Here is a 27,444-nt window from a genome sequence, read left to right as displayed (position 1 = left end):
GGTGTCCTCATGTACATTGGTGTCCTCCATAATTTGCCTTGGTGCTTCGATCATTTGCCTTGGTGCAATTTCCCATTCCTTGGTGCTCTTTGGTAAAAAAAAAAATGAGGAGGGGCGGCAATAGAGGGCGCTGTTGGAGCTACCGCGGAACATTATGGGAAAAAAAAAGGTTGACGCGCATGATTAAAATCGACGCGCGCGCTGACCAGAGACTATTATTTGGCCTATTATTTGTTGCAGGGCAATATTTTCAGGAAAAGAAAATCGAAATTTTGGGAAAAAACATGATACACCAACTTTAATTAAATTGCTGTAATATTACCAGTAACAGACATCAAAGACATTCACACACCTACTAAATAATGATGTGCCATTCTACATGTAGATCCATATAATTAAAAGCATGGTAAATATTAAGATTAAAAATTTAAAGTTTTTTTTTCATTGTACAATTTATCACAAGTTGAACATTATGAACCAGGCACACGTCAAACAAATTCTGAATTTCTTTTAGGAAATAACCAACCAAACAAGAAAAGCAGTCCTTATTGCAAAACATTCTAAAATGTTCTAACCTTTGAGACGTTCTTGTCAAGTAATATTTGTGAAGGTCGTTAAAAAGTAAAGGAAATACTATTATAGGTTCAAGTTTTGTTCCATAAGGACCTGAAGTGCAAACACTTTTAATACAAAATGAAGAGTCAGGGAATTATCAGTGTAAATATTTGGATACAGAGTGTATTCGCCTTAAGACTGACAAGTCTGAATAAGTTAGGTCTGTAATCAGGCCTCTTGCCAAAATGTAAACAATTGTTTCCTTTTTGAACAATTTTTGCAATGTGTAGTTATCTTCTTTAAGTTTAAAACACAAATTCAGAATTTGTGACGTGCCTGGAACAAATGTTCTTCCATTTATTTTTCATTTTATTTGCCATGTACATTTCTTTAAAGTGTAAAGTTGCATTCCCTGTGCTATATTTAAGTTTCATCCTGAAAAAATAGATTTGTATTATAACATTGCAATTTTTTTTGCAAAACAAACGTTATTTACTTTGAATGAGACATGGGGGGAAAAAAGCGGCCTAAAGATTGAATTACTTGCATCTCGACAATAATTCCATTCTTGCAATCGTAAATAATAATGTATGGACCGGGAGTTAGTCTGCTCAAAAAGTGGATCTGATTGTGTCCAGTTGAGTTTTGGGGTTGGATATCAAACATAAAAATTGAAAATGTATGAGAAAAAAAATATATTCCTTGAACAGCACTTGGAATGCAACTTTTACTGATTTAAACTTTTGTTAACTCCATGGATTTGCTTTTGTCTAACACAGGCCACTCCAGTCCAGCCAAGTCCCTTCAGCAGTCTTCAAGATGAGCCTGAAGAAACGTCTATCAGTAACCAGCGTCTCTAGTCATGTGATCAGTCACCTGACGGAGAAAAAAACAAATAGTCATCAAAGTGTACTCAACATGAATTCATTGTGCATCAAAAATATATATACGTTGAATGGCTGGTTTTAACATTTGTTTAATTTCATGATATCTTTGCAGTTGCCCCTGGTGAACTATCACAGAAGTTTTGCCACAAACAAAACCAGACATCTGTTTTGTTTTGTAATGTAAATACCTTCTCATAAGAGCCTGTCATTTTGGCCTTTGAAGATGCATGCACATCTTGCATGATGGATAGGGAGATGTCATTGCCATGGATTTGCTTTTGTCTAACACAGGCCACTCCAGTCCAGCCAAGTCCCTTCAGCAGTCTTCAAGATGAGCCTGATGAATCGTCCACCAGTAACCAGCGTCTCTAGTCATGTGATCAGTCACCTGATGGAGGAAAAATCCATAGTTATCAAAGTGTACTCAACATCAATTAATGGTACATCACAAAAACATGTTGAACGGCTGGTTTAACATTTGTTTTAAACCATTTTTTTTTCAAATCTGCTTCAGCACATACAATAAAATATCTAGATTCTGCAAGACATTGATCTGACCTTTTTTATTGATAATGTCAGGCAAAAAGGTCAAGTTGTAACAGACTTAATGCACTTTTTCTAAGCTTTGCGACTTCAATTTATTCTGAAAATCACAATTCCTGGTTTTCTACAGATTTCCAGCAGCTATTGTTGAGTTATAGATAAATAAAATGCCTTACACTTAAAGTTGGGAATTCAATTCTGATTGGCTGATAAGACAAATGGTTCCAGCCAAAAGTTACAGAGCAGAAACAAATGCTAAAACCAGCCGTTTTTAAAAATGTTTTTCAAGTTTAGATTAACCCTCCTTACTATTTAAGAGGTCACAAACGGTCAACAATTTCTTCCTCATCTCCTGGCCTACTGTGTACAAACCAATGGGGGTCTTGACCAATATTAACCCAAGTAATAACATGGCTCAGAATGCATGTTTCCATTGGAGATTAATCAACCTAATAGTATTATTGATGTACCCTAATGTCGCGCGGCCCCTAACGTGGCGCACTCTGATTTTTCGCCTGTAGCGCCTAGCTGGCAAAAGTTTTAACTGAAATTTCACAGAAAGTGAAATTTCATTAAGTTCTAAACACTCCCGTTCGTAAATCACGAGTTTATCTACCCGTTACAAAGTTAGAAGAAATATTTATTCCGGCGTGATTTTTCGATTTTTTTAGTGCACAGTTAACCCTTTGAAAATGTCCCCCAAAAATAAGAAAACAATTTTCTGACAAACGTCTATTTGGGTATGTAAGTAGAGATAATAATAGTTTATCAGAATTTATGGCTTTACAGAAATTCTTAAATGTTAATTTGGAATTTTCCGAGATTTATTCAAGTGCGACACGTCAGGGAACACTTAGCCGTGTTTGTGCCCAATTTTCCGGATGCCACTGTTTTTGAATTTCGGATAAAATTTCATGACATCGAAATTGTTCACAGAGATTAATAATAAGGGAAAAAGTACCAGTACTTCACTGAATGAATTTGAAGTTTGTCAACAAAGAAGTTTGGCAACACTACATGTACATGAGGAAAGTCGGGGTAAAGGTCAAAGTGTGCCACGTTAGGGAACGTCACTATACACACATAGCTCAATCTAGTTCACTTTTAAAAGTAAGAAATCCTTTATGCACATTTAATTGGGCATCGGCGATTACATGCAAAAGTGGAAAAGGCTGAAATTGGAAAATTTAAGAAATCAAGCATCACAACAAGAAATGTGGTGTGAAATTAAAGGGAAATGTAAGATCTTTCATTTGAGTGCAGTATGCCAGTGGGATGGAATGTAGATTTGTGTGATTTTTCTGGTCCAAGAAAACTGTCTTTTGTGCGAAAACCATGGATTTTTTTGTAGTCACTTTGGCACCTAGTTTTAAGACCTTCCTATGCAAACATACATTCTGTGCCAAGTTGTCAAAACCAATCAAATGGCTGTTTTCAACAGATCAACCAGAGCTCACAGCCTACGCATAAAAGCAGGATTGACTGGCTGTGATTGTTTATGCAATGTTTTGACTTGATAAGCCAACTATGCCTACCACTTGCATGTTTGTGTCTGTTAGTGACTGAATTTGACTAGCCAAAGTGCTTGCTTGGAAATATGATCTGATTGTTGGTGACTAGCCTGTGTAAAGACATGGCAGGGGAAGAGGATGTATTTTTTACTAAGTGTCTTGAATTGAATAAATGTAAGCAGTTTTGTCTTCAAGGCAGAGAGAAAGGTTCATATCTTATGAGAAAAGAGCTTCACAATGTTGGAGTTCATAAAATTCAGATTTTAGAAACTATGAAGAGGAAGTACATATAATGTAAGTGACGCAATGTGAGTGATTTAATGCGAGTAAGCAATCCTCCCTGTAATCAAATGTTCGCTGCATCTAAAAGACACACTGATTTTATTAAAAATGGGTTTTTATATCTATGGGTTGAATAAAAGGTATATGTTTCTTCTGTGTTGCAGACTACAGTTTGAGGAGACTTCAGGAGAACATTGCAGGAAATTTGTTCATGTATCATTTTTTTGGAACGTGAGTGAAGACCAACAAATGGGTTGAATTGGTGAGGCTGATTTGTTTATTGATCAAAAACGTTTGGAGCAGTGAGGGGTCAAAGTAGCCTAATGGCATATAAATGTAATGTGAGTGACAGTGTAATTGCCCATTACTTTGCAGTTCACAGGTCTTGTGGTTTTCTAAAATTTGAAGGGGAAAAATGCCACACATTCCAGGCAAGTACATGTAAGACGAACATTAAATTGTCCTTCATGTATAAGGATAATATGCCAACCACTGAGCAGATCTGATAAAGTTACAGAAACAGTGTGGAATTTTAATTTCAAATCTAACTCTAAAATATGTATACCATTAAAATATCCATTTATCTGATTATGGCTGATTATATTCTGCCCAGGTTGGTGTGTATGTGCCAGGCGGGGGATCTCAGGAATATGGCTTTGGGAAGGAGGGGTGGGGACTGGGGGTAGGAACAATTAAGAGTATTCAAGAATCAAGTGTGACAATAATATATCCATGTTTGTGGGAAAAGCTGCCAGTAACAAGGAAAACACAGCTTGAGAATTCTAACAGTAGAGGACAGAAAGCTATGTATGCATGTTACACTAATAACAATCCAGAATTGAAGAGAGAAAGAAATGTATGTTACACTAATAACAATCCAGAATTGAAGAGAGAAAGATATGTATGTTACACTAATAACAATCCAGAATTGAAGAGATTGTAGGTCAAGTAGGCAAGATTCAACTCTAAACCATGACATTGTCCTGACCAAGACATACATGTACTGACCGTACTTAAACCAACCAACATGACCAAACCGATAGATTCAACATTAATTTTTTAGCAAGTCATAGTATGAAAGACGAGAAACACACATGGATATTAGCACCTAGGCAAATTTGAGGGACTTCCTCAACAGTGTGTGCATCCTTCTTCATGATTTGGCAATGAAGCCAAGTGGATTGATCAGCCGCAGTGAAGACTGACTGCTGTAACTCATACAGTACAAGTCTTTGTAATTTATTTAAAATACTTCACATGTTATGATATGTAAGTAAATCGAGTTCAGAACTGCATCAAAATGTTACTTCGGTAAAGTTTGCTAAAATAAAAAAGAAAAAGTTATTCACATCTTTTTCACAAGGTCTTGTAGTTGCCCCTGGTGAAATATCACAGAATGAAAAACTTTGCCCCTAAAAATCCAGACATCCTTTTTGTTAGGGGAATTTACAATGTAATTACTGTGTCAGTATACTTTGCATAAACTAGGCGCGGATCCAGGGGGCAGGGGGGTCGAAAACCCCTGCTCTAAAACACATTTTGTATTATTTATATTTAGTTATAACAATTTAGCATTATAATTTTAAGTATTACCTATATGTCCGCCTGTCTGCAACAATCAGACATAACAAAATCTGACGGGCCTGAACCCCCCCCCCCTCACAAAAATTCCTGGATCCGCCCCTGTAAAGCTTGACATTTTCAATGCTTAAAAATTCAACAAGTACATATACTAGAAAAATATCAATCCACAAAAGCCCCTATAAAGTCTCATATATGCATTTAAAAGTTTTAAAAGGAACAGTTTTTCACTTTAATACAAAGAAATTAAATTCATTGCATTCAAAGTGAGGCAGAGTTTAAGTTACAGATTTCTAAAAATCTTTCTACATAATCTCTGCAAAATTACTGCACTTTTTTCAAATTTCAATGTTCAAACAGTGGGAACCTTAACCTCCTGAAAATATATATTTAACCTTCTTGTATAATCTTGCATAACTCTACAGGCAAAGAGAAGTTAGGGCAAGATGTAGCTGTGATTATGCAGGAAATAGTTGCCTTAACCCTAACTCCCTAGCATGATTTACTAGGAACCATACCCATCCTGGCAAATTCCAACACCATATGGGAAGCTGCACACACATATTTCTGACTTTCTGGAGGTGTACCAACCCAATGTAAAAGACTGTCAGTTTGGGGGTACTGTACCCATCATGACAGATTCCAACAAAACATGCTGTTGGGGTTTGATGGGTTGAGTTCTGTTAGGGTTAATAAGCTCTATTGCCTACTTCCAGACTTCTTACAATACTGACCCACACCAAGCCAACTGGGCTCCCACACAGCAGCATGGGGTTACGCCATCTCCGTTACCAAGGCAATGGTTACCTAGGCAACACCCTGAAGTGGGGCTATTCCAAGGATCAGGCGCCTCCTACTTTGACAACAACCAGACAGGCCAAGAACTATCTTCCTCCACCATGAATACAACAGGTACCAGGTTTGACTCTCGGTAACAGCCTCAGCAAGTGTTTCAATTCAGCAGAATGGACTACATGCAATTGTAAATTTTGTCATTTAGAATGGACTTCTGACTTTGGATTTCAACCTCCTCCATTAAAGTCATCATTTTGTGATATTCGTCACTCATATGAAATCATTTAGGTTTCAGCTGTCCAAGATTATCTACCATGATAGATGACTCAAATCAGCAATCCACTTTCTAGACAAGTGATAAACTCTGATCCAACAGTGTGATGTCAACTGAACCTTTACATTGATGACATCCATTGCATTCACCAATACCTGTAGCATGTTTTCCAACGCGTTCAGTAACTTTCCAGATTTACATTAGACAATCAATTGCCATTCTTGTCAAATATTTGCGACAAAACTGTGTTCAGTGATGATTCAATGCAGATGAAGACATTACTCCATACAAGTTTGCGATGAATAATCAACCTCTCAATCACTGTTGCTGACCAGATTCCTCCAGCAATTAAATGACACTGCAAATGATTGACTTTCTAAACATAAATATCAATCATCAGTTATGTTTCCAGCAGTGTTCAACTTCTTAGTAAGTGATGAATCATCTTTGTAGGAAGTTGAGAGAAATTTACAGATACAATGTGAAGTTACCAACTCCAAAAGAGAAACTTGGTTCTGAGAAGAACCGGAGATAAAACTCAGCATTTTTTGGTCAGCATATCCTGACTGTCACCAGTTTCTTCTCACTGATCTGCAATTCTTCATCCATAAATCAACTTCACTCTGTTTAACTCTTGCCATCAATAACACATGACAAACTTACTGCACTGACTTCGATCAGTTAATTCTCCAAACAGCTTTCAATCATGTGATCAACCTTCGAGTTAATCAACCTTTTCATCCATTAACTATTAAGAATGAAAAATTCTTGCAGTAATCACATTTTAAAACGTGATTAGACTTTCTTTATCCATAACAAAATCCTTTCTCCAGTGACCACTGTGTAGCATCAACAACCATCAATGAATGGTCACAAATAATGACAAACTTTCTCAATATCAACTTGAATAAGTAACACTTAAAAAAACAAACACTTTCCATCAATGACTATAACCTTATTCTCATATAGTTTTCCAGTTGCAAGCAAGTTGAGCATAATATTCCTTCAGGAACTGACAGATCAGAGACTTGGTCAACATCAGTAGTATTCATTTTGATAAACTTTTTCCCAAATGGATCACCCTTCTCAATGGTGACTAAGTTTGGTAATCAGAAACCAACTATCATTGACTATTTGAGGAGTTTGTTTCCAAAATGTGATATATCCATTTGAAAAAAAAGTTCCAAGTTCAAAGGTTGTATACTATACACAGTATATCAGCTGTTTCCAAACTACGTTTTTCACTTTCATTAATTATTGTATTCTTAAATTGTGTTTGACTATAAATAGCTGTCATAACTGACTTTGGGCAGCCACCAGAGGGCAGGATTCTAAAAGGGAACAAAATGACGTTCATCACATTTTGGAAACAAACTCTCCGCATTATAAATGTTAACAAAAATATTTAAAAGTTGCAATTATAGTCCAATTTCAAGGCCCATTTGGGTTTGTCTATAAGTAGTTACATGTAACTCCACCAATTATTTGTTTGTAATCCCCAAGGCTATGATTTAGCAAGGCAGACAACATCTTCTTTTAATAATTTGTTTCAAGTACATGTACATGTAATTTTATACCTTTGGCACTTTTTCATGATATGAATCACGTTTTTCAAAAGGAGTAGCTGCATGTGTATGCCACCAAATTGTGCAAGTTTGTGTGGGTAGAGTTTGTACATGTACATGGGTATAAAGAATAAATGTTGACTTTTTAGAAATACCAATAGCTATGGGGCTTCCTATTATTATGAAGTTTATTTTGAGTAAACAAATTACAATTCGTAGTTGGTTTTTGAATTGTTAAAAAAAACAACCACTACAAAAATGGAAGTAATTTTAATTGGTAAAACCTGCAGTCGGTCAGGAGCGGATCCAGAAGGGGATGCAGCTGGCAGGCCTCCTCCCCTCCTCCCCCCCCCCCCCCCCATTTTCACACTGTTTTTGTTTTGTTTTGAGGTAACGTCTTGTCTTTGTTCCCTGTTTCTTATTCTGTCAACTGGCTATTTAATCACTTCAAATACAGAAAGTTTCACCAACACGAGCAAATGCGGGTTTCCATCCCCCTTCAGTAAATGGATCTGCTTCTGAGTACTACAGTCAAGACCTTTCAAGACCTCAAGATATTCAGAGAAAATCTGAATGCAATAATGATGATCCTAATAAACGTCTTTTCAAAGTAACGTGAAAGCATCTGTTTTGTATGCATGTTCAAAGCAAACCATACATTCAAATTGGATGTGATTCACATTTCACCTTTCTTGTTATAAGCATCCGTGTGAGATCTTGGAAAAGGTCTTAACCACAACACTTTTCTCAGGTTTTACAGTAATTCTAGGGAATTGATGCCTGGATTTTTAGTGTATTTTATTTTGTCCAGGTTCATTCCGTTAAAAGAAATATTAAGAACTTAACATGAACAGAATTTTATTGATGAATAAAGAAAAGTGGAAAAAAAAACCACCTGCTGCACAACTGCTTACTACATGTAACTGGATTGACTTGAAATACCGGTACACAGTAGTAAATGAACCTAAGGTTTGGACCCTTGCACTTTTGCAGAATCTTTCTCCAACATCATGCCAGGGTCAAAACCTCATGAGGCCCTCTAACCTTTTTTGAATGAATCAACAATTTTGTAAAAATGTTTGTCTGGAGTTTAGATTCATGGATCTCCATCCGGGAATGAACACAGTAAGGTTAAACACTGTAGCATGTGTTCCACTGAATTTGATGAGTGAAACGTGGTTCATGCTTCAAGCCATTACAGCGAGCTGAAACTCCCCAAACCAAATTATCTATTATTTACAAAGTATTGATACTAATGCCTTTGATGCAGGTCCAATTAACCAGTTACAGTTAAGCGAGTTTCAAATCAGATTCAACAACTTCAAAGCTTTGGTTAATCCACATTATTTTGATCATTGCATTTGAAAATCAAGCACACATGGCTGAACCTGTCTAGAAACATGTTTGGATTCATTCAAGCTGCCTTTAACTTCGGAAACCAATATATAGCAAAAAGACTATTTTTTTCTGAATTGCCAGTTAACTTTCTGCCTGCTTCCTTAGATGAAAGGATTAAAACTTAACTACTATAGCATGATACACCTTTTTCCTGTTTGTTTGTTGTTGTTGTTGTTTTTTGGGGGGGGGGGCAGAAAGTGCGGGTCGAGGTCGAGGAATATGCATGTAGGATGAGAAAAGGAAATTTGTGAAAGTACAGCTATGCAGCTTGGCCTGACAGTTAAGGCAAAATGTGGTAGGTTAAAGGGATACATGTACTTGGTGTTTGTTCAACAAGGGGTGGTGGGATGTGGGGAAATGTGGGGTAGGATGGAGAGCCGTGGCAGGTGTAGGTGGGTGGAGGAGGCTGTGGTTGGCTCAAGTATTGAAGTCAACACAGTGAAAGAGACCAATAAACATGATCTAAGAATTGCAGCCTAACTGTGTCAGTCGAGGAAGTACTTTTCCAGGAACTAGAAAAAGTTTCCAGTACATGGTTAATTAAATACTTGACATATTGGCCAAACAGCGTGGGTGTATGAAGATAAAGATAAAGGAGAGAAGACAAAGGTGTATGAAGAGCAGTGTTGCTGCATGACGATTGATGAAGCTGTCTCAGACTTGAAATAAACATTTGACAGCACTTATTGCAAGCAAAGAAAACTTTCTGGTGGAATATAGAGAATCATTGGCATAGTTTATTCCTACCACTCAATTTCTCTATTAAAAAATTTCAAGATTTGAAATTTTACAACTTGATTTTTTTTTTGGGGGGGGGGATGAGAAATAGACAGGAATGATGAGCAAGGATATTGGAAAGTACAGCAAATACAAGGTCTGGAGCTTTGCTAAATGTCAAAGATGTCCAGAGAAAATTCAATGTCTGGCACAGGGTTCAAACAAAGCACAAGAAAGATAGTAAATGTGTGTAGTGTTTTTCATAGAAGCTTGAGTAAGAGCTGCATGAAGCTGGGCTGAAGTTGCCTCAGACACGAGAGAAAAAGTTCTCAGTATAGATAGTGCAATCAAGGGCAAACATTTGTGATTTGAAAATGAGAATGCATTCAAGCGTATGTTTTGGGAAGAAATATAGAAAGAGAAGGGAAGCCTTTTAGAACAACCTCCCTCTCTGGCTGGCAATTTCAACAAGGCCAGTCCAGCAGTCAAAATAAATCAAGTGACTGTTTTTAACAGTTCAGGTCTCCCTGCCTTCAAGTTCATTAAGCAGAATTGACTGGCTGTGATTGTTATGAAACCTGATGTACAAATGTAGCTATGCTTTGACTGTATGAGACTGATAAGCCAGCTGTGGCTATCAGTTGCCTGCTTTTGTGTCTGTTGACGGATAACTGTCACCGTGCCAACAAGAAATATGATCTGACTGTTGGTGACTACCTGTGTAAGAGGCATGGCAGGGGACAGGATTGAAGTTTTGACTGTCTGTTACTGATCAAACGAAAGGAGGGGCTTGGGTACAGTGGTAAACAAGTTTAAAGAAAATGTCAGCAACAAGTGCACAAGAACTAAGATGAAACTTTTCAATATTTTGATGTACAAATGGGCTGGAGCTACATGTACACGTATTGCAGCTTGAATGTCCGTATCATCAGACAGGGAACAGGGCAAGCTGAATATTGTTGAAACTTGCTGAATATTGTTGAATATTGTTGAAACTTGCTGAATATTGTTGAATATTGTTGAAACTTGCTGAATATTGTTGAATATTGTTGAAACTTGCTGAATATTGTTGAATTGCTGAAACTTGCAAGGATGATGTATTTTGAGCAAAGAAAAGAACTGACAAAGGTCTGTGTGAAACAAAAAAAATGACCCTCATTAGAAGAGGGAGAGCAGTTGTGATCAGGGACAAAACCTGATGGAAGTTGAAAAAGTCATCTGCTCTTATTTGAAAAACAACAGAAAAGCAGAAGGGATCTTGTTGAGTTAAAAAGTCTGGCTGAAAATGGAGTGCCTTGTGAAGTGAGTGTCCAAAGAGAAGGGGGTTGACTCTCGGGAATGGCTGACTTGAGTGACTACCCAAGCAACTGACATGAAACACGACTGCCACAATGTGACCCACCATTAACATTCACAAAAATAGTTATGTGCACAAGACCGACAAAATTACGCGATCGCCCCTACTAACGGCCCGAGTTGAAGGGACTTTGTAATCAACGGAATGCTTCATCTATTGGGTTTACCAAGTCTGTGGATGCAGCAATGCAGACTATGTGAGTACATCACATATAAATAGAAGATTTGCTTGTATTCAATCCAAGAGGAAACATTCTGCAAACTTGCATGTTTGCAATACAGTTATTAGCTTGTATACTAATTTTCGATGCTGTCCATCCACACTTTTGTGATCCACGCGAACAAAGTCCCTCCATGAATATAGAAGTGCTAACAAAGTTTTAAGACCAGCCTTTGACTTTAAGAAAGCTTTTTGACTTTGATTGTACTTAAAAAAAGTTTCAATGCACATCTTTTCTTTTGCAAGAGTTTCCCCGATTAGGACACTTGAAGCTCAAAGTTTTGCAGAGAATTGGATTTATGTTTTGGCAGAGGAGTTTTTACTCAAATGTGGTATTATTACGTACTTGTGATGAAAGATCAATTGAGATACATGTAAGATTAACATTGGTTATCATATTGCCATGATATATGAGAAACAATTTGAGATTCATGAGCAAACGTGGAAAACCAAACAGAGGAAATAGAGGAAGATTGAAAGACAAAAGTATGGAGGAGAAAATTAAAACACAATTGCTTCATGTACAAATAGCTTTGTAGAAGTTGTGTCATTCATAGAGGAAAGAATCAAGAAATGAGGGTGAAATATTCTGGCCAATCAAGCTTATGGGCCTCTCCTATGGGCAAGAATTGTCAATTACCCAGTGTCAGAACACCGTCACCAACAAATCTAGCCACTGTTTGCAAGGGAAATCAAGTATCATTTTGTGGGGTATGTTATAGCTAATCCCGAACCAGCCAAATGACCATCACGGTTGGAAAAACAATATGTATTTTCCACTTAATTATGTGTCACCGAATGATTATCAATGTAGAATTTCAAAGTATCAGTCTAGATTAATTGTCTAGTCTAGATTAATTGTCTTAATTAATTAATTGGGGGGGGGGGGGGCTGGGGGGGCTGTAGCCCTCCCAAAATTTTGTCTAGGCCCCCAAAAGTAAATTCCGTAAAAAAAAATTTACATTAGGAAAAAAAAGGATTGTAATGTACACTCGAGCGGTCTCCCCCAAAGAAGAAATAGCCATGACAAGGGTGCATTAGTTAATATAGTGTGAATGATTGTGATCTGTCCAAATAGTCCAACTGTTGTTTCAAATTTCATCACCAATTACAACAAAGTCAAAATAAGGCGCAGTAAAAAAAAACAAGTTTCTCGTCCCCGCCCACTTCCTTTTGGGAGGCCACCTGGATTTTTTTATTATTTTTTATTTTTGAAAAATGTAGTAGAAAAACACCGCAAAAAGTCTACAAATTCATCAGAAAATAAATACCAATACAACTCTAAGGCAAAAAAAAAAAAATAATATGTTTAGCGTCCTGCCTCTTTGACAAAAAGGAAGGAGGAGGCCCTTTTTTTTTTTTTTTTTTTTTTCAAAATGGCCGCCCGACACATTTTTTAAGACAACGCGGCCGGGCTATTTTTCAAGATGGTTACCAGCTTTTTTCAAAATGGCCGCCACTTGGACTCATTGACTATTTCCACAGCTTTATACACGGTATAAAAGTCTAAAAATACGATTTCTTTCGTCAGAGATCGTTAAAATTTATCAATTTTTGTCTTTAAAAAAAAAAAAAAAAAAAAAAAAAAAGGAGGCGGCCTCTAAAAAGGAAGCGGGCGGGGACGCTAAACATGTTTTTTTTTTTACTTCGCCTAAATGACACTGTAAATATGTTCAGTTCTCTTGTCCAACTTGTCTTTCATCTTTTAAAGTGTCTTTGAGCAGTGGAACATCAACGGTTGCAGGAAATTTTGAAAAGGCAGTCATGTTGAAAAAAATAAAAAATAAAAAATAAAAAGCCCCGCTTCCTCCTTTTTTTCAAAAACCCGGACGAGAAACTATTTTTTTTTTACTCGGCCTAAGGAGAAACAATTTAGGAAAGACCTGGTTTTGTGCCAAATCTTTTCCTTCACTATGACAATTTGAGGTTCCTGGGTGCACATTGTGATGAGTTTTGATGGAGCAGGTTGCATGCTTAGTTTGACTCACCCTTAAGGTCATCCCAGTCACCATGGTGATGGCCATCATCCAGCCTGTCCTGCCTAGTCTAGGCATTGGTCTGGTCAAGTCTGCTATAGGGCAGCATGCAAAAGTCTGTCTGATCTGAGGAAAAAAGATTTTCAAAACAATATTCAACTTACTAAGCAATTTGATAATTTGTGTTCAATTTGTCTTTTTTTCGGGGGCGGACTAGTATGTTGACGGCATCACTTACTGACTTCCACCCCTATTCTACTCAAAAAAAGGCCACCTTATTATCACCAAGGGCAAATCATGGGATTAAAAAAAATAAATTACCCCCCAAAAATAAATAAAATTGACAAACCTCTACTCTTGGGGGCTCAAGCCCCCCCCCCCCCCCCCCCCGATGTGCCGCTGTTAGCAGCGTTTATGAAGTCAAAAAAATTGAGTCAGAGCTGAGGGGGGGGGGGGGAGCCTAGGTTGTGTAGGAAACAAAAGCCGCAAATTGAAGGGCGGGTTGAGCCACACATAGCCCACCCCCTTCCCATCTCACAGAAGCCCCGCCCCGCCATCACCCCCCCCCCCCGGCCCCCGCTAAATAAATCTGCACAGTATGCAACGGTCCAAAATGCAAGCCTTAGAATCAGGTTAGGTTCACTACGACGCTCACCTACTTGGCAGACCGATACTCATTACGTAATCAGTACTTGAAGACTCTCGTAAAGTCATTTGGGCAATGCAAATTTTATCTCAAAATATGAGCACCAAGCGTGTCCGAATTCCCGCGCCTCGCCGAACAAAGATGGCTGACTTTAAGTTTCGCTGGTAGCAGCGTAAATAGCCTACATGATAATTTTATAAAGTTGATGAAATACCAGCGAAACACGTGCAGTTAAAGAAGACGTCTGCGCGCGCATTCATCGATAGACTTAATTAAAGCCTATTACCACAGAATTAGGACGCAGATCTAAGCTATTACCACGACCCATATATTGTCCAACCGTAAACGAAACAAATCAGACTTGAATAAAGACAACACAGAGACAACACTAACGTTTATATAGAAGGTGATTTTGAACCCCCCCCCCCCCCCTCCGCGGGATATTCCTTGTTTTATATTCCCTGACAGTTTCTCCCTGACAGTTTCTCGAGTCCTGCCGAAATTTGGCACATCCGGGGACGGACCATCACAAGGGACTCATTCCTATTATGATTTTGAGTTGGTATTATGACTGTCTCTATAAAATGACGTCTTGGATGATGTCACTAAGCGCAATCAAATCCAACCTACACAATCATTAGTCTTCATTTCGCAGCTGAAGGTTCACTTCAGTAACAATAAACAGTGTTGGAGGTCTCGAGGCCGGCCTCGGCCTCGAGGCCGGCCTCGAGGCCGATTTTCATGGCCTTGGCCTCGGCCTTGGCCTCGGAGGTGCAAGGCCTCGGCCTTGGCCTTGGCCTCGGAGCCTTCCGGCCTCGGCGAATCGGTCGAGGCCGGCTCGAGGCCGCCCATTTTGATGTGTTTTCTATTCTAATTAATTTTAATTTTTTACCGTATCAAACCCTCGAGATTCTGCTGCAGTGGGTTCCGTGAAACAAACGCATATACAATGTACGCACGAATGAACTGGAAATGGTTGCATTGAACGTACTCGCGTACGTAGCATCTTCGCCTAGCCTGCGCTTCAGCTTTCCACGTGCGTGCAAGCGTTATAACTGTTACCGCGTGCCAGACTACATAAGTCTGGCACCAATCCCATCTGCGTACAATAACATGTGGTAGTAGACTAGTCTGGTTGCAGTGTTGTACAAAATTGTCTCGTTTTGCCTCTGTACCCCGACCTTTAAAAATGATTTGCGGCAAGGTGCAGCAAGCTTAATCATTTCTTTTTATAGGCCACTGTTTCAGTAAAAGTCTGAACTTTCTGGGTACAATCGAGTGTACCAGTCCGTACCATTTTTTTCATAAAGATATGATAAAAACAGTTACGATTTATCAAGTAAATTTTATTTTTACACGGTGATTTAAATGAAAGTTCCGGCTCACACGGTAATGTTTGGTGCAAATGGTCGATATGGAAAGCGCGATTTCAGAATTCGTTTTTCCGTCCAAATGAATGCAAAGTTCTGCATGAATGTTTTAATAATAGGAGTCAGTATTCCTCGTGGTACCAGGATACTTTAAAAAAAAATATTTTTAGAGCCATGTTGATACTTATTACATGTATAAGCACGGTTTGAAATTGACTAATTTTGCGTGGTTACAGATATACGGCCAAAACCTCTGGACTCCCTACCTCTTGCCATGATCTTAAAATTCTTCGAAGCCATTGGATTCAAATCGGATGATCCGAGAATTCATGGTCATTTTGATGAACTGAGTGATATCATGCACGCATGTTCCGTGTTGCCGTGTTGTTTGGAGCGGGATTGGCCATTGCAAGACTTTGTCTGGCACCACGGTATTAACAGTGATAATGCGTGGACACTTATACCGTTGTGTGGAGCGGGATTGGAACTATGCTTTGCCGGTGCGTAACGGCGGGCCGTCTGGCATTGTCTGGTCGCATCGCGGTGTTTGCTCGGCGCGCGCCTGGACAGTGCGAAGGTGGGGGGGGGGGGGGGGGGGGGGGGGGTCGTAACTTTTAGGTTATGTGTGGTAAAAACCTGATTGAAAAATCAAGTTGTTGTTTATTTAATGGGGATTCCTATGATATTAAGCATTTTGATAGGTTTTGAAAATAAGATTTATAAAACATGCTAAAAGTAAATAATGTAAATCTTACAGAATAGAAACTCAAAATTTGGCCGTTTAAATTGTTGTATCTCCAAAGGGCAAACACCTATGAGCCTGATTAAAACGCCATTGATTTTGTTGTGTAATTTGCTTTCAGTGATACAAAACTTGAGATTTCTTTCTTTAAAAGAAAAAATTCGCCGGACTCCCTACAAGAGGAAACCCATTGCAAGCTGTAAGGCCAGGCACTCCAAAACTCAGTGAATTCAACTAAAAAGATGTTAAAACTGGTTTTATTGATTATATTTTATTACGTGTTTTGATAGCTGGCCTCGGCCTCGGCCTTGGCCTCGGAGGTGGTGGCCTCGGCCTTGGCCTTGGCCTCGGCGGTTGTGGCCTCGGCCTCGGCCTTGGCCTCGAAGGTTGTGGCCTCGGCCTTGGCCTCGGCCTCGGAGGTTGTGGCCTCGACTACAACACTGACAATAAACTGTGTTCTTAGTATAAGCAATACTCGGTTAAAACTCGAATTTTGATTTATTGGCGGAAAATAGCGCCGTCAGCCCTTAATGTACGTCATTACTCGCTATAACAAAATGAAGAATAACCCCCAATTTGACTTTTTGATAGTAAACACCCATGTTGAAGGGCAATTCCATGTTGTTCAAGCGAAATGTAGCCGACCATGTTGTTCAAGCGAAATGTAGCCGACTTCAGTTCAATTCAGTGAAATTACTGAATCGGTAATATATGGGAAAGCTATATGGTGTACGTGACTTGTATAGGTTGGACATGTGCATGGTTTATTATGATTCTTTTTTCGCTCACTACGTACCACGATGTAGGCTAATATCGTTTGCTTTGGTGAACTCATTTAAATCGACAGACTGAGTGCGTTTTTCTTAATTAAAGGCTTCGCCGGGGAAAAAAACTACAGATAATTCAAGCAACTTTCCAACATTCACGCTTAAGTAAACGCGACTGTTTCCTGTTTAGCAATTAAATTTCTGTCCGTATTAACAACAAAAATCTAGGCCTACGTCGTTCATTCTAGCTCAAAATCCCAACAGCCGTCTGATTACTGGGAAAAGAATGAGGCGGAGAGCTTTAGATTTGACGTTCAAAGTGGGCTAGAAAACACCTTTAAAGCTATAACCGGTTTGGAAGGTCTATCAGACTTTCCAAAGTTTTCAAGTTTTTCCCGTCAATATAAATTATAAGAGAATTAGTTCGTGTCTGACAGACCGCAGGATATTTCTTGGTAATCAGTCAGGAGGGAGTTTTCCCGGGTCTTTCCCCGAGCAGCTTATTTGACCATTATGCAGGGGCGTAGCACGGTCATTTTTATTGGAGGGTATTTTTTTTAAAGGGCACTTGCACATCCGTTGTGAAATGTAGACAGGTTTTTTTTCCCGGACACGTGGTCTCTGTAAAATCAAAAAGCAAGGGGGGGGGGGCGGGGCTGGTACCTTCTGTCGATGGGGGCGCTGTTCAAAACAGACAATTATGCACACATAGGGCCAATATAGGGTGCTTTTAAGGGCGATACATGTGCGAAATTATGAAAAAGGCGACCCAAACGGCAGTTGCCACAAAAAAGGGCACCACTTCTTTTTTGAAAAGGGCACTTGTTGAAAAAGGGGGGGGGGTAAGCCCGTTGAAAAAAAGAGAATAGAAAAAAGGCAGTCTTTACAAAATATTGAGGGAAAAATAACCCCCTTACCACACCCCCCCCCCCCCACTACGCCTATGTTATGTCACAATAACATTGAGTTTAATTGGCAATGTTCGAGACAGATTGTAAGCCGTACATTATTTCAAAGATTGATATTTTTTCATCTGCGCGCATGCACTTCGTGTATCAAGATTCTAGCCAGGAAATTCGGGCACGGCCTTAGTTCGTACCAGCTGGTATCAATCGAGTGCCCTGCGGACCTGTAAAATAAGCAGGATATTGCTTCGGATGCGGAGGGAATTTTCCCGGGTGTGTCCCCGATAAATTGATGGTTTTACCATAATGGTGCAATAATATTAAGTTCTAATTTTTAATTTGCATTATAAATATATATATAGTACCCCACCTTGTCTGTACAATCCAAGCTTGAAGGGGAAAAAAAGCAAAAAAAAAAAAAAAAAAACGCGTCCCCGCGTCAATTCCGGAACTTTTTTTGGCCTTACCACAGAAAAGGGGAATTTTGTGTTTTGCACCGCTAATTCTGACCCCCCAAAAAATCTGTGCTTGGCCAATAGGTTGATTACGGAGTCGAGTGCCAAGAAAAGCCGGACGTACATGTTTTGGTTAATGAAGCATTGGGTATCCGCATCAATAAAAGGTGCATAAATGCTCCGTGCTCTGCGTGTAAAGTTTCATTTGTCTTGGTTGAGTTATACAGCTGCAGTAAGCTATATTTTCTCTAATTTGACGCATCCCGAAGTCAATCAAGCAGTCTCGGTAAACAGTGAACTTCGAAATGAATTTCTCCATCTACATCAGCACGCTGTGTTTGGTTGCTGCGGCTCTTGTGTTCGAGGATGCGGTAAGTGTCAAGTGGCCGTATATACAAATAAGGCCAACAACATCACATTCTAAAATTAATTTCAAAAAAAAAATCGAAATAATTACAGTAATTCAACTCGTGTCCATTATACGCCGGGGACCAAGACTTAGTTTGACAGTCGAACGAAAAACAACTGCAATGTTTTACAGATCGGAGAGGTCAACATTTAAATCGATTTTGTAAATAACCCCAGCGTTTATTACTTTATTTTACAAAGTAATTTAAAATAATTCAAGTATTTTTGATAGATAATTTTATCATTTTCAATCAAACATCAGCAAATGTTTGTACTAATCAACTTTACAGCACTGTTGATTTACATACAGAAACTCTCAATAATAATTTTGCTTTAGTTTTCTTACAACCTCCAGTTTGTCTTCCGTCTTCGTATTTTTATTTCGTTACCCCCCCCCCCATTTTTTTTCAGGTTCTTTATTTTTGGTGTTCGTTCCTAAGTTCTTCATCAACTCCCTGTGCTTGTTTTGCCACAGATTGCGATCAACATAGCTGGCTACGCTAGTTCTAGTGACTGCGGCAGCAGTTCGGCCCCAGTCAAGGGGAGCTTCAGCTTGAACCCGACCGGCCCGAACAGCCTCTCTTTCTCCGCCAACCTACACATTGACGAGGAACTGGAGTCACCCCTAAAAGCCGTTGTTAAGATTCAGGCGAAGGTGACCAGGCTTCTTCCATTTTTGTATACACAAAATGTATACCAATACAGAAGAATATCAATACTGTAACGAAATGTAATCGGCGCTCCATACTTTTTACATGTCTCACTTGCCCGCCATAGCTTGCGCGTGCTATTTATCAGTACGAATTTTAAAATTCGCTAAGTCAATGAATAATATTTTTTTATAAACCTAGAAGACTGATTGCCCAGCGGGTGAGTTACTCTACGCCACGAACAGATGAGGCAAATCAAAAATGTTCTTCTTGAATTCCCATTTTATAACAACTCTTTCTTTTCCTAATTTGAATGTACAATCATTATATCAACCAAAAATGCTGACGTAAGGACAATCGCATGTACCCAAATTCCGGCATTTTTTATTGTAACATGTTCACGTACACGTTTATCTTATCCAAAAAAAAAACATTCATCTTTTAGTCCTGCACTTCTGGTTCATCATACTTTGCTGTTCACGGCCGCCGCTTATTGACTTGAGTTACCGTGCACGAATGCTCTTTCTTGGACATGTCCTAAGAGAAGACCCCCATTTTTAAAATACAACCTGACCTCGTTTTGTAAGAATTATTATTTTGTTTAGTTTAATAACTCTTTCTGTTTTTTCCTCACCCCTGATCATTAGGTAGCATGGTGGTGGCACACATTGTCTTGCTATGGAGACCGTTTTGGAAGCTGTACCTATCAAGACGTGTGTCAGTTCCTGCCTGCCTCTAACAGCACGTCCGGCTCGTGCCCGGCACCATTCCAGGATCTGCCATCGTGCCAATGCCCGCTACGAACCGTGAGTTGATTGTCTTTGGGCGGTTTGGTAAAGACAAGCATTGGTACTTCAATTACCAACTCATGTTGAGATATACATTTCTATTTAACTGCATGGAACAGGTGCCTAGCTCTGACATGCACTGATGGGTTTAGTTTGATATCTAGTTTTCTAGGCCTTGCCAACTTCTCATTGAATTAACAAACTATATTTATTTCGCTTAATTACATTTGAACATACATGTAGTTACAATGATCCTGAATATGTAATTCGATGAGGAAACTAGTCGCTCCAATTCGTTAACCGAATCCACTGTCTAAATCAAATTTGAAACTGTTGTCAGGTGTAACACGTTTTAATAGGAATTGATCAGCCATTAGATACATTATTTTCCCCTATCTTTATTATTTATTACTCCCATGTTTGTCTGTAAAAAAGACATTATACCGAACAGAACCCTAATTTGTTCAGTAACTTCGGTATTTAATCGTACACGTGTTAGCAGCTTCGTAGCACTTTCGCTGAATTGCCTCTTTCCACTCACCAGTATGAATACTGGTGGCGGAACCGGGGGCGCAGGGGGCCATCCCCCCCCCCCCCCTTTTCCACTGGGGGATTCCCCCCCCCCCCCCCCCCCCCCCCCCCTTGGTAGGTCCCATCCCACCACAATAGTGTACTCTTGGAAAAGGGCGCCCTTATTGATGAATGAGGTTTAGCCGACACTGGCGGTGCTTTGAAACCCCCCCCCCCCAACTTTCACAAGTGTTCCGCCCTCGCTGAGTATGAATGGGTTTACCTGCGAGGGTATAGAGGACCGAATGTGCGTTGATATCGGCTGACGCGTGGTCTGACGATCGAGGGAATAATTATTGTAAAGCGCTTTGAGATTGTTGATACGATGGAAAGCGCAATAATAAGCATTACAATTTGTTTATTTATTTATTTATTATGAGTGGGGACAGAGAATGTTTGTTTCATTTCACACCAATGATTCCTTCATTTCTATTTTTTGATTGTTTTTATCTCATCTCTAGGGTACGTACAGTGCAGAGAGCGAGTTCGTCATTCCATCATTTGAGCTTCCATCTTATTATTGGATGTCCAGCGGCTATTACTGGGCGCAAATCAAGCTGTACAAAGGTTACCGTGAAGTAGGCTGTAATGAAATATACTTCAACGAGGAATAAAGAATCGGTCGAGCACGATAATTATACAAAACGTAGTATCTTGAAAGCAAGGGCGGATCCGGGGGGGGGGGGAACTGGGGCCATGCAAAAAAAAAAACACCAAAATTTTTGTTAAAGTGAGGTACACCACCACCTTTTCCTAAATAAAATAGTTGAAGTAGTCAGAAATTGCCTCAGATCGCACCACAGAGCATCTAAAATCCAAAACATTTTCCGGGCCCTTTATTAGCGGGCACCGAACCCCACGCCGTAATTTTTTGAACCAATTTTTGGGGACCAAAATTGTTTCTGTCCCCCCCCCCAAAAAAAAATGTGTTCTGGATCCTTCCTTGCTTGAAAGTGTATCTTGAAAATAATTACAGGCTAAAGTTCCTCCGCGTGATAAAGATCTTTCAACATCAGTTTACCAATCGATTAATGACATTTATCAATTAATTTGTAATGACCCTAGGTCAATGAATGGTATAGAGGTATCAATACATCTTGATATTTTATTTCGTACTGAGGGTAAAAATTGCAAATTGGCAAGAGTAACAAAAGTTAAACGGACGATCAAGTTCAATTGAAAAAAAAAACAACCACCAAAAACAGCATACTCACATGCTTACTTTCCACTTAAATCCCTAGACTGACGCTTACAAGTATAGTGCGAGTGTTTGTTTCCCTATAATATTTTCAGAACTTGATGTTGATAGTTGCTACCAGAAACTGTTTAATTTTGGATGGTGTAGGGGTGTTTCGTTCACATTTGAAGGGGGATTTATCATGTTTGTAATATTTGGTTATTTTACTCCTGTGTTTTTTCTCTCTTTCTGTTAATATGAATTGTCTTTTTAAACATTTGTTATTTTTCCATTGTTCTATAGCTGGTCGTCCGTTTTGCTATTATTGTTTTTCCCAATTTAATACATTGCATGTGTTTGCTACTGGTGTTTGCTATTTTAAGTTTAATTCGCAACTTATACACACATTTTGATTTTATTTCTAGGGCCTATTATTGTTATTTTTTAATTGCTTGTTTGTCCGTTTGTTCGTCCGTTCTATATTTGTCTGTTTGTTGGCTCTTTGTCCTTGATTTGCTTGTTTGTTTGGTCGTTCGTCAGTTTGTACGTTTACTGTTTGCCTGTTTGTTCGTTTGGTCAGGCTTCTGCATGACCGAATTAATAGATATCTTTGTTTTCGATTTTATAATGTGGAGACTGAGTCTATTGTGGGGGTAATTTTGTACATGGTTTAATGCCAGATGAAACTTATGAAATAAGTCGAGTTATTTCTTCATGTTGATGTTGATACAATTAATTGGATCAGTGCAGCTATTGTTTTTCACTGTGATGTACTTACCTTTTAAGCTTGACTCAGGAAACATAAATTATTCTCTCACTTTAAATTATTTTTGTATGAAATGAAAATAAATCATTCACTGCCAAGTACCACTGTACTGATTGCTCCATGCTCGTCCATGCTTGGTATCCGGTACTGCCCAATAGAATTTCATTGTATCCGTTTTAATAAGCAAAAGATATGTAGATATGAAAGATGCGTAATCTTGGTTCACGAAACGTACCTCTAAAAAAATTTGGAACTAAAAATTCCTAATGCAACCTGAACACAAGATTCGCGCTAGGCGAAGTTCAAGTCGGCGCGCCGCGTTCTTATACCCTTGCTTTTCTAAACGTCCCAATATAACATGTATCTACTAAGTTTAAATGAATTTCGAAGTAAGATCGTTTTCATATCAACATTAATTAAAATGCGTTTTCTAAGGAATTTCAATCCTGATGAAAGTCGGGGAAATAAGGACAATAAAAGTCGGGTGGCCCTTTTTGACATGTTAACAAAACTCTTTTCAGCCACATTTTTACTTATTTATCTTAAGGAGTATAGGCAAGGAGTTTGCCAATAATTTTTGTGCAGTACATTTTCAAAGCAAATCGTTGTTCTTAATTTGTTATTCTCTGACGGGTTCAGGTCACCTTTCCCCTTAATGCCACAGACAGGATATCTCTTCACAATTGGTCGCATAAGGGAATTTCCCTATGTATGTCGACCCGGCCAAGAAATTCCCTTTTTAACGAGAGATGGCGCAATAACAATGTTGTAGGAAAATCGACAGATTGCAGGATCCGGATTTTAAAGATCTCAGTTATGTCAAGATTATACATTGTTTCAGCATTCTCCTCGTAGTAAAATGATTATTCCAAGCTTTCTTGGACACGCATAGACTTTAGACTACAATTTACATATGAAAATGCACATTTCGAGTTTTAATTAAAATTACAAAAAAATTCCGATAAAATTTCAAATTTTAAATTAGCATCAACTTTTATCTGTAGTCCAACACGTCACTTTTTACAGTAGGCCTATTCTCGGAACTTAAACAACACAATAAAATGCCGGGAATTTCGGACTGTTGTGTTTCGACACGCTAATGCCGAAAACAAAAATATACATCTGTACTTGGCATGAAGCTAATTGACAGTTTTGACACGGTGTCGAATGCCAAGAACACCAGGATTGGGTATCCACATTAATAAATTGTGCATAAATACTCGTACTTCTGCCGCCGCAGTAAGCTATATATATTTTCTCGGTATCTCTTTTGGCGCGTTCTGAAGTCCGATCCAAAAAGTGAACTTCGAAATGAATTTCTCCATGTACATCAGCACACTGTGTTTGGTTGCTGCGGCTCTTGTGTACGAAGATGCGGTAAGTGTCAAGTGGCCGTACATGCAATTAAGGCGCAACATCATATTCTAAAATAAATAATTTTTCGCAATGATTATAGTTATTCACTCAAGTTTACTTTACTCCCGGGAACTCAGTCTAAGAGCGGAAAGAAAAAGGAAGGCAATGAAACTTTGGTAATAGGCCTAAAAAGCCAAAATCAGAATAAGTCTATAGCATCTAAATCGATTTGGTAAATACAAAAATTCAGTATATGTTTACAAATTTTAACTGACAAAATTCTGCAAAATGTTTCTACCAATCAACTTTACAGCATGCACTTTTGATTTGCACGTACAGAGATTGCCAGTTTTGTCTTCCGTCTTTCCATTTTTGTTTCTTACCTTATCACGCTCCGAGTGTTTTCAGGTTCTTTATTTTCGGTATTCGCTCCTTGTGACACAGAGTGCGATCAACATAGAAGAATACGCTAGTTCTAGTGACTGCAGCAGCGGTGGGGCCCCGTTAAAGGGGAGCTTCAGCTTGAACCCGACCGGTCCAAACAGCGTCTGGGTGTCAATCGACGCTCACGTCGACGAGGAACTGGATTCACCCCTGAAAGCCGTTGTTAAGATTCAGAGAAAGGTGACCAGGCTTCCATTTTACGTATACCAAATAAAGCCTAGTAATAGCTGTACCTGAAAATGGAAATAAAAAAAAATTTCTCACAAAGTCCGTAAGACAAAGGTAAATCTAGTGCATATCATCTCGACATTCGTTTTTAATTTGATGTGTGCAAAATTTAATGTTGTAGGGCTGATTTTCTTCCCTTTTCCCCCAACTTTGTCATTTGATTTCATTTCCGCGTGCGAAACTCTACGTACGAGTTTAACAATTCGCTTTTAAACCAGTTCATGAAAGAAATATATATAAACTAAAAATGTCTTTAAAAACACCATAGAAGACTGATTGCCCAGCGGGTGAGTTAATCTAAGACGAGGCCAATAAAAAAAGCTCTATTAGATTTTCAAGTTTATAACTGTTTCTTTTTCTAATATAAATGTTTAAATCAACCAAAAATGCTGACAACTGCATGTACCCAACTTCCGGCATTTTGAATTATCCGTATGTGTACGTACAATTTTATCTTTCTACCAAAACGTGTATGTTTCATTCCTCCACTCTGTTTATAGTTTGAGGCTCACGACCGCCACTTAACTGACCTGATTAACCTCGAATGCTGTTTCTTGGACAAAATTAATATCCTAAGAAAAAAGTGACCTGGAAAGATTCCCATATCTTGAAATCACGTGTCACCCTGTGCACAAACCGTATGAGACTGGTCCGACATTTCTAAGTGTTTTCTCAGTTAATACATCAATATTTTCCCTGCTAAATTTGACTCGTTAGGACACATCATCACTTTCTAATGGCTGATAGGTCACTGAAGGGGAAAATTTGTGATGCCCAGATATGGGAATCTTTCCAATGACCTTTTCCCCCTATTCAGAATACTATAGCTGACCTATTTTTTAAATTTTTTTTGTTTAGTTTTAATAAATCTCTAAAATGTGTTTCTCGCCCTGGATCCAGGTGTTTTGGTGGTGGATCACAATGCCCTGTGTGAGCGACTATGGAAGCTGTACCTACCAAGACATGTGCCAGTTCCTGCCTCCCGCCTACAACGGCCCGCCCGGCTCGTGCCCGGCACCGCTCCAAGACCTTCCATCGTGTCAATGCCCGCTACGAACCGTGAGTCGTTTACCTTCTTGTTGGCTTTCATTACCAACTCATCTGTTAAGATAATTTAAATATTCCTCTTTAACTTGAACTGGCGCGACTGGCACGCACCGCTGAGTATTGTATAGGTTTTCCAAGCCAGCTTTTCATTCGATTATTTAAAACACATTATTTATTTAGGTTTAAGTTAAAATGATCCTGAATACGTAATTCGATTAGGGAAATAGTCCTCGAATTCGTTATTTAATCCAAATGTCTAAATTGAAATTGAAACTGTTGTCAGGTGTTAACTCCGTTTCGTCTCAAAGACTAATACCGGTTGATCAGCCATCAGACATATTATTGTCCCCATCTTTATTATTTATTACTCTGTTCCATGTTTGTAAAAGGGAAACCTGTACCGAACAGCTGTTCAGTAACTTACTAGTACACGTAGTTTCGTATATCTTTATCTGAATTTAGTCTGAGTAGCCTGGAAAAAACAGGCAAAGAATCGTCGTTTCATACCAATGTTTCTTTCATTTCAAGTTAAGGGGCCCATGCAATGTAATTTTTGTAATGCTATCCTTGAAAATGCACCTTTGTGTCCCTTTTAACCTTATTTTCAATTTTCGTTTTGCCATTTTCAAGGGCATTTGTTTTTGGTTTTTATGCTAATGCAAATGTCCATATTCATGAGCAAAAGAGTGTGATGTCATTTCAGGCAGAAACCTGTTCAATGTTTGATATTTTGCTGTTGTAAAATTTCTTTCCTTTGTTGATTCGTTGTTGTGTCAGTGCATGGCAGTAAGCCAACGAGCAAACTTCTCTCGCACGTTTTCAATGAGCAGATTTTTAGGTTCACATTTGAACAGAAAACCCTTAAACTGAACAGTGTCTTCCTGAAATGACATCACAGCAACAGCGCCCTCAGTTGTCCAGAAAAGCATGGAATTTGTTTTAATGTTAAAGAAGTGCACTTTGGAATAAAATTAACCAAAAAGGCATGTCAAATAGTTCACATATTTAAGAGGAGTAGAAAGTTGCAGAAAATGTGTTCCTAAAAAAAATTCATTTCATGGACACTTTGCATATTTGATTTTTTTTAATCTCATCTCCAGGGCACGTACAGTGTAAAGAGCGATATCGACATCCCTTCCATTAAGATTCCCTCCTGGCTCATCAGCGGCAACTACTGGGCGCAAATCAAGCTGTACAAAAACTCCCGTGAGGTCGGCTGTAATGAAATATACTTCAGCGTATAAAACAAATCGGTCCAACATGATTACAGGCTAACTAGTAGACCTGTGATAAAGATCTTTTAGCATCAGTTCACCGATCGATTAGTAAGTATAGTCTGTCACGAGCCAATGTGGTCCATCAGGCCGGCGTTTATCTCCGGTTTCAGTAGCATGAAACGACTGAGAATATTTCTGTTCACCCTGGATGGGATGCCAGTCCATCACAGGTTGCTCCCCAGCTAATG

At 38.8% G+C, this 27,444-nt stretch overlaps 2 protein-coding genes and 1 long non-coding RNA gene across 5 annotated transcripts; 2 read left to right on the top strand and 1 right to left on the bottom strand.

The window, feature by feature from the left end:
• Positions 1 to 218: 218 nt before the first annotated feature.
• On the bottom strand, positions 219 to 24,732 carry LOC119728295. Of its 3 annotated transcripts, none has more exons than XR_005271031.1 (4): positions 24,644 to 24,732; positions 13,673 to 13,786; positions 1,631 to 1,830; positions 219 to 1,431 (listed from the first exon to the last, which is right to left on the bottom strand). It is a non-coding gene; the product is annotated as an uncharacterized LOC119728295 (long non-coding RNA). The 3 variants fall into 3 exon arrangements; XR_005271029.1 differs by lacking the exon at positions 24,644 to 24,732 and adding an exon at positions 14,316 to 14,475; XR_005271030.1 differs by lacking the exon at positions 24,644 to 24,732 and adding an exon at positions 14,010 to 14,049.
• Positions 18,675 to 23,013, top strand: LOC119728293 (ganglioside GM2 activator-like). The gene is made up of 4 exons (XM_038200478.1): positions 18,675 to 18,916; positions 19,429 to 19,608; positions 20,251 to 20,409; positions 21,423 to 23,013. Exons 1-4 carry the CDS (start codon positions 18,851 to 18,853, stop codon positions 21,573 to 21,575), a joined length of 558 nt encoding a protein of 185 aa, XP_038056406.1. The 5' UTR covers positions 18,675 to 18,850; the 3' UTR covers positions 21,576 to 23,013.
• LOC119728294 (ganglioside GM2 activator-like) lies at positions 24,134 to 27,365 on the top strand. Its single transcript, XM_038200480.1, has 4 exons — positions 24,134 to 24,281; positions 24,705 to 24,884; positions 25,833 to 25,991; positions 27,080 to 27,365. Exons 1-4 carry the CDS (start codon positions 24,216 to 24,218, stop codon positions 27,221 to 27,223), a joined length of 549 nt encoding a protein of 182 aa, XP_038056408.1. The 5' UTR covers positions 24,134 to 24,215; the 3' UTR covers positions 27,224 to 27,365.
• Positions 27,366 to 27,444: the final 79 nt, after the last annotated feature.

The sequence above is a fragment of the Patiria miniata genome, unplaced genomic scaffold (assembly GCF_015706575.1).
Source record: "Patiria miniata isolate m_02_andy unplaced genomic scaffold, ASM1570657v1 HiC_scaffold_20, whole genome shotgun sequence".
Classification (NCBI taxonomy): Eukaryota; Metazoa; Echinodermata; class Asteroidea; order Valvatida; family Asterinidae; genus Patiria; species Patiria miniata.
This window is presented reverse-complemented; position numbering and strand designations above follow the sequence as displayed.

Coding starts and splice junctions, on each gene's coding strand:
- LOC119728293 (XM_038200478.1), top strand. CDS start 18,851: ATGAATTTCTCCATCTACATCAGCACGCTGTGTTTGGTTGCTGCGGCT. Junction 18,917..19,428: donor CTCTTGTGTTCGAGGATGCG/GTAAGTGTCAAG, acceptor GTTTTGCCACAG/ATTGCGATCAACATAGCTGG. Junction 19,609..20,250: donor TTGTTAAGATTCAGGCGAAG/GTGACCAGGCTT, acceptor CCTGATCATTAG/GTAGCATGGTGGTGGCACAC.
- LOC119728294 (XM_038200480.1), top strand. CDS start 24,216: ATGAATTTCTCCATGTACATCAGCACACTGTGTTTGGTTGCTGCGGCT. Junction 24,282..24,704: donor CTCTTGTGTACGAAGATGCG/GTAAGTGTCAAG, acceptor CTTGTGACACAG/AGTGCGATCAACATAGAAGA. Junction 25,992..27,079: donor GTCAATGCCCGCTACGAACC/GTGAGTCGTTTA, acceptor TCTCATCTCCAG/GGCACGTACAGTGTAAAGAG.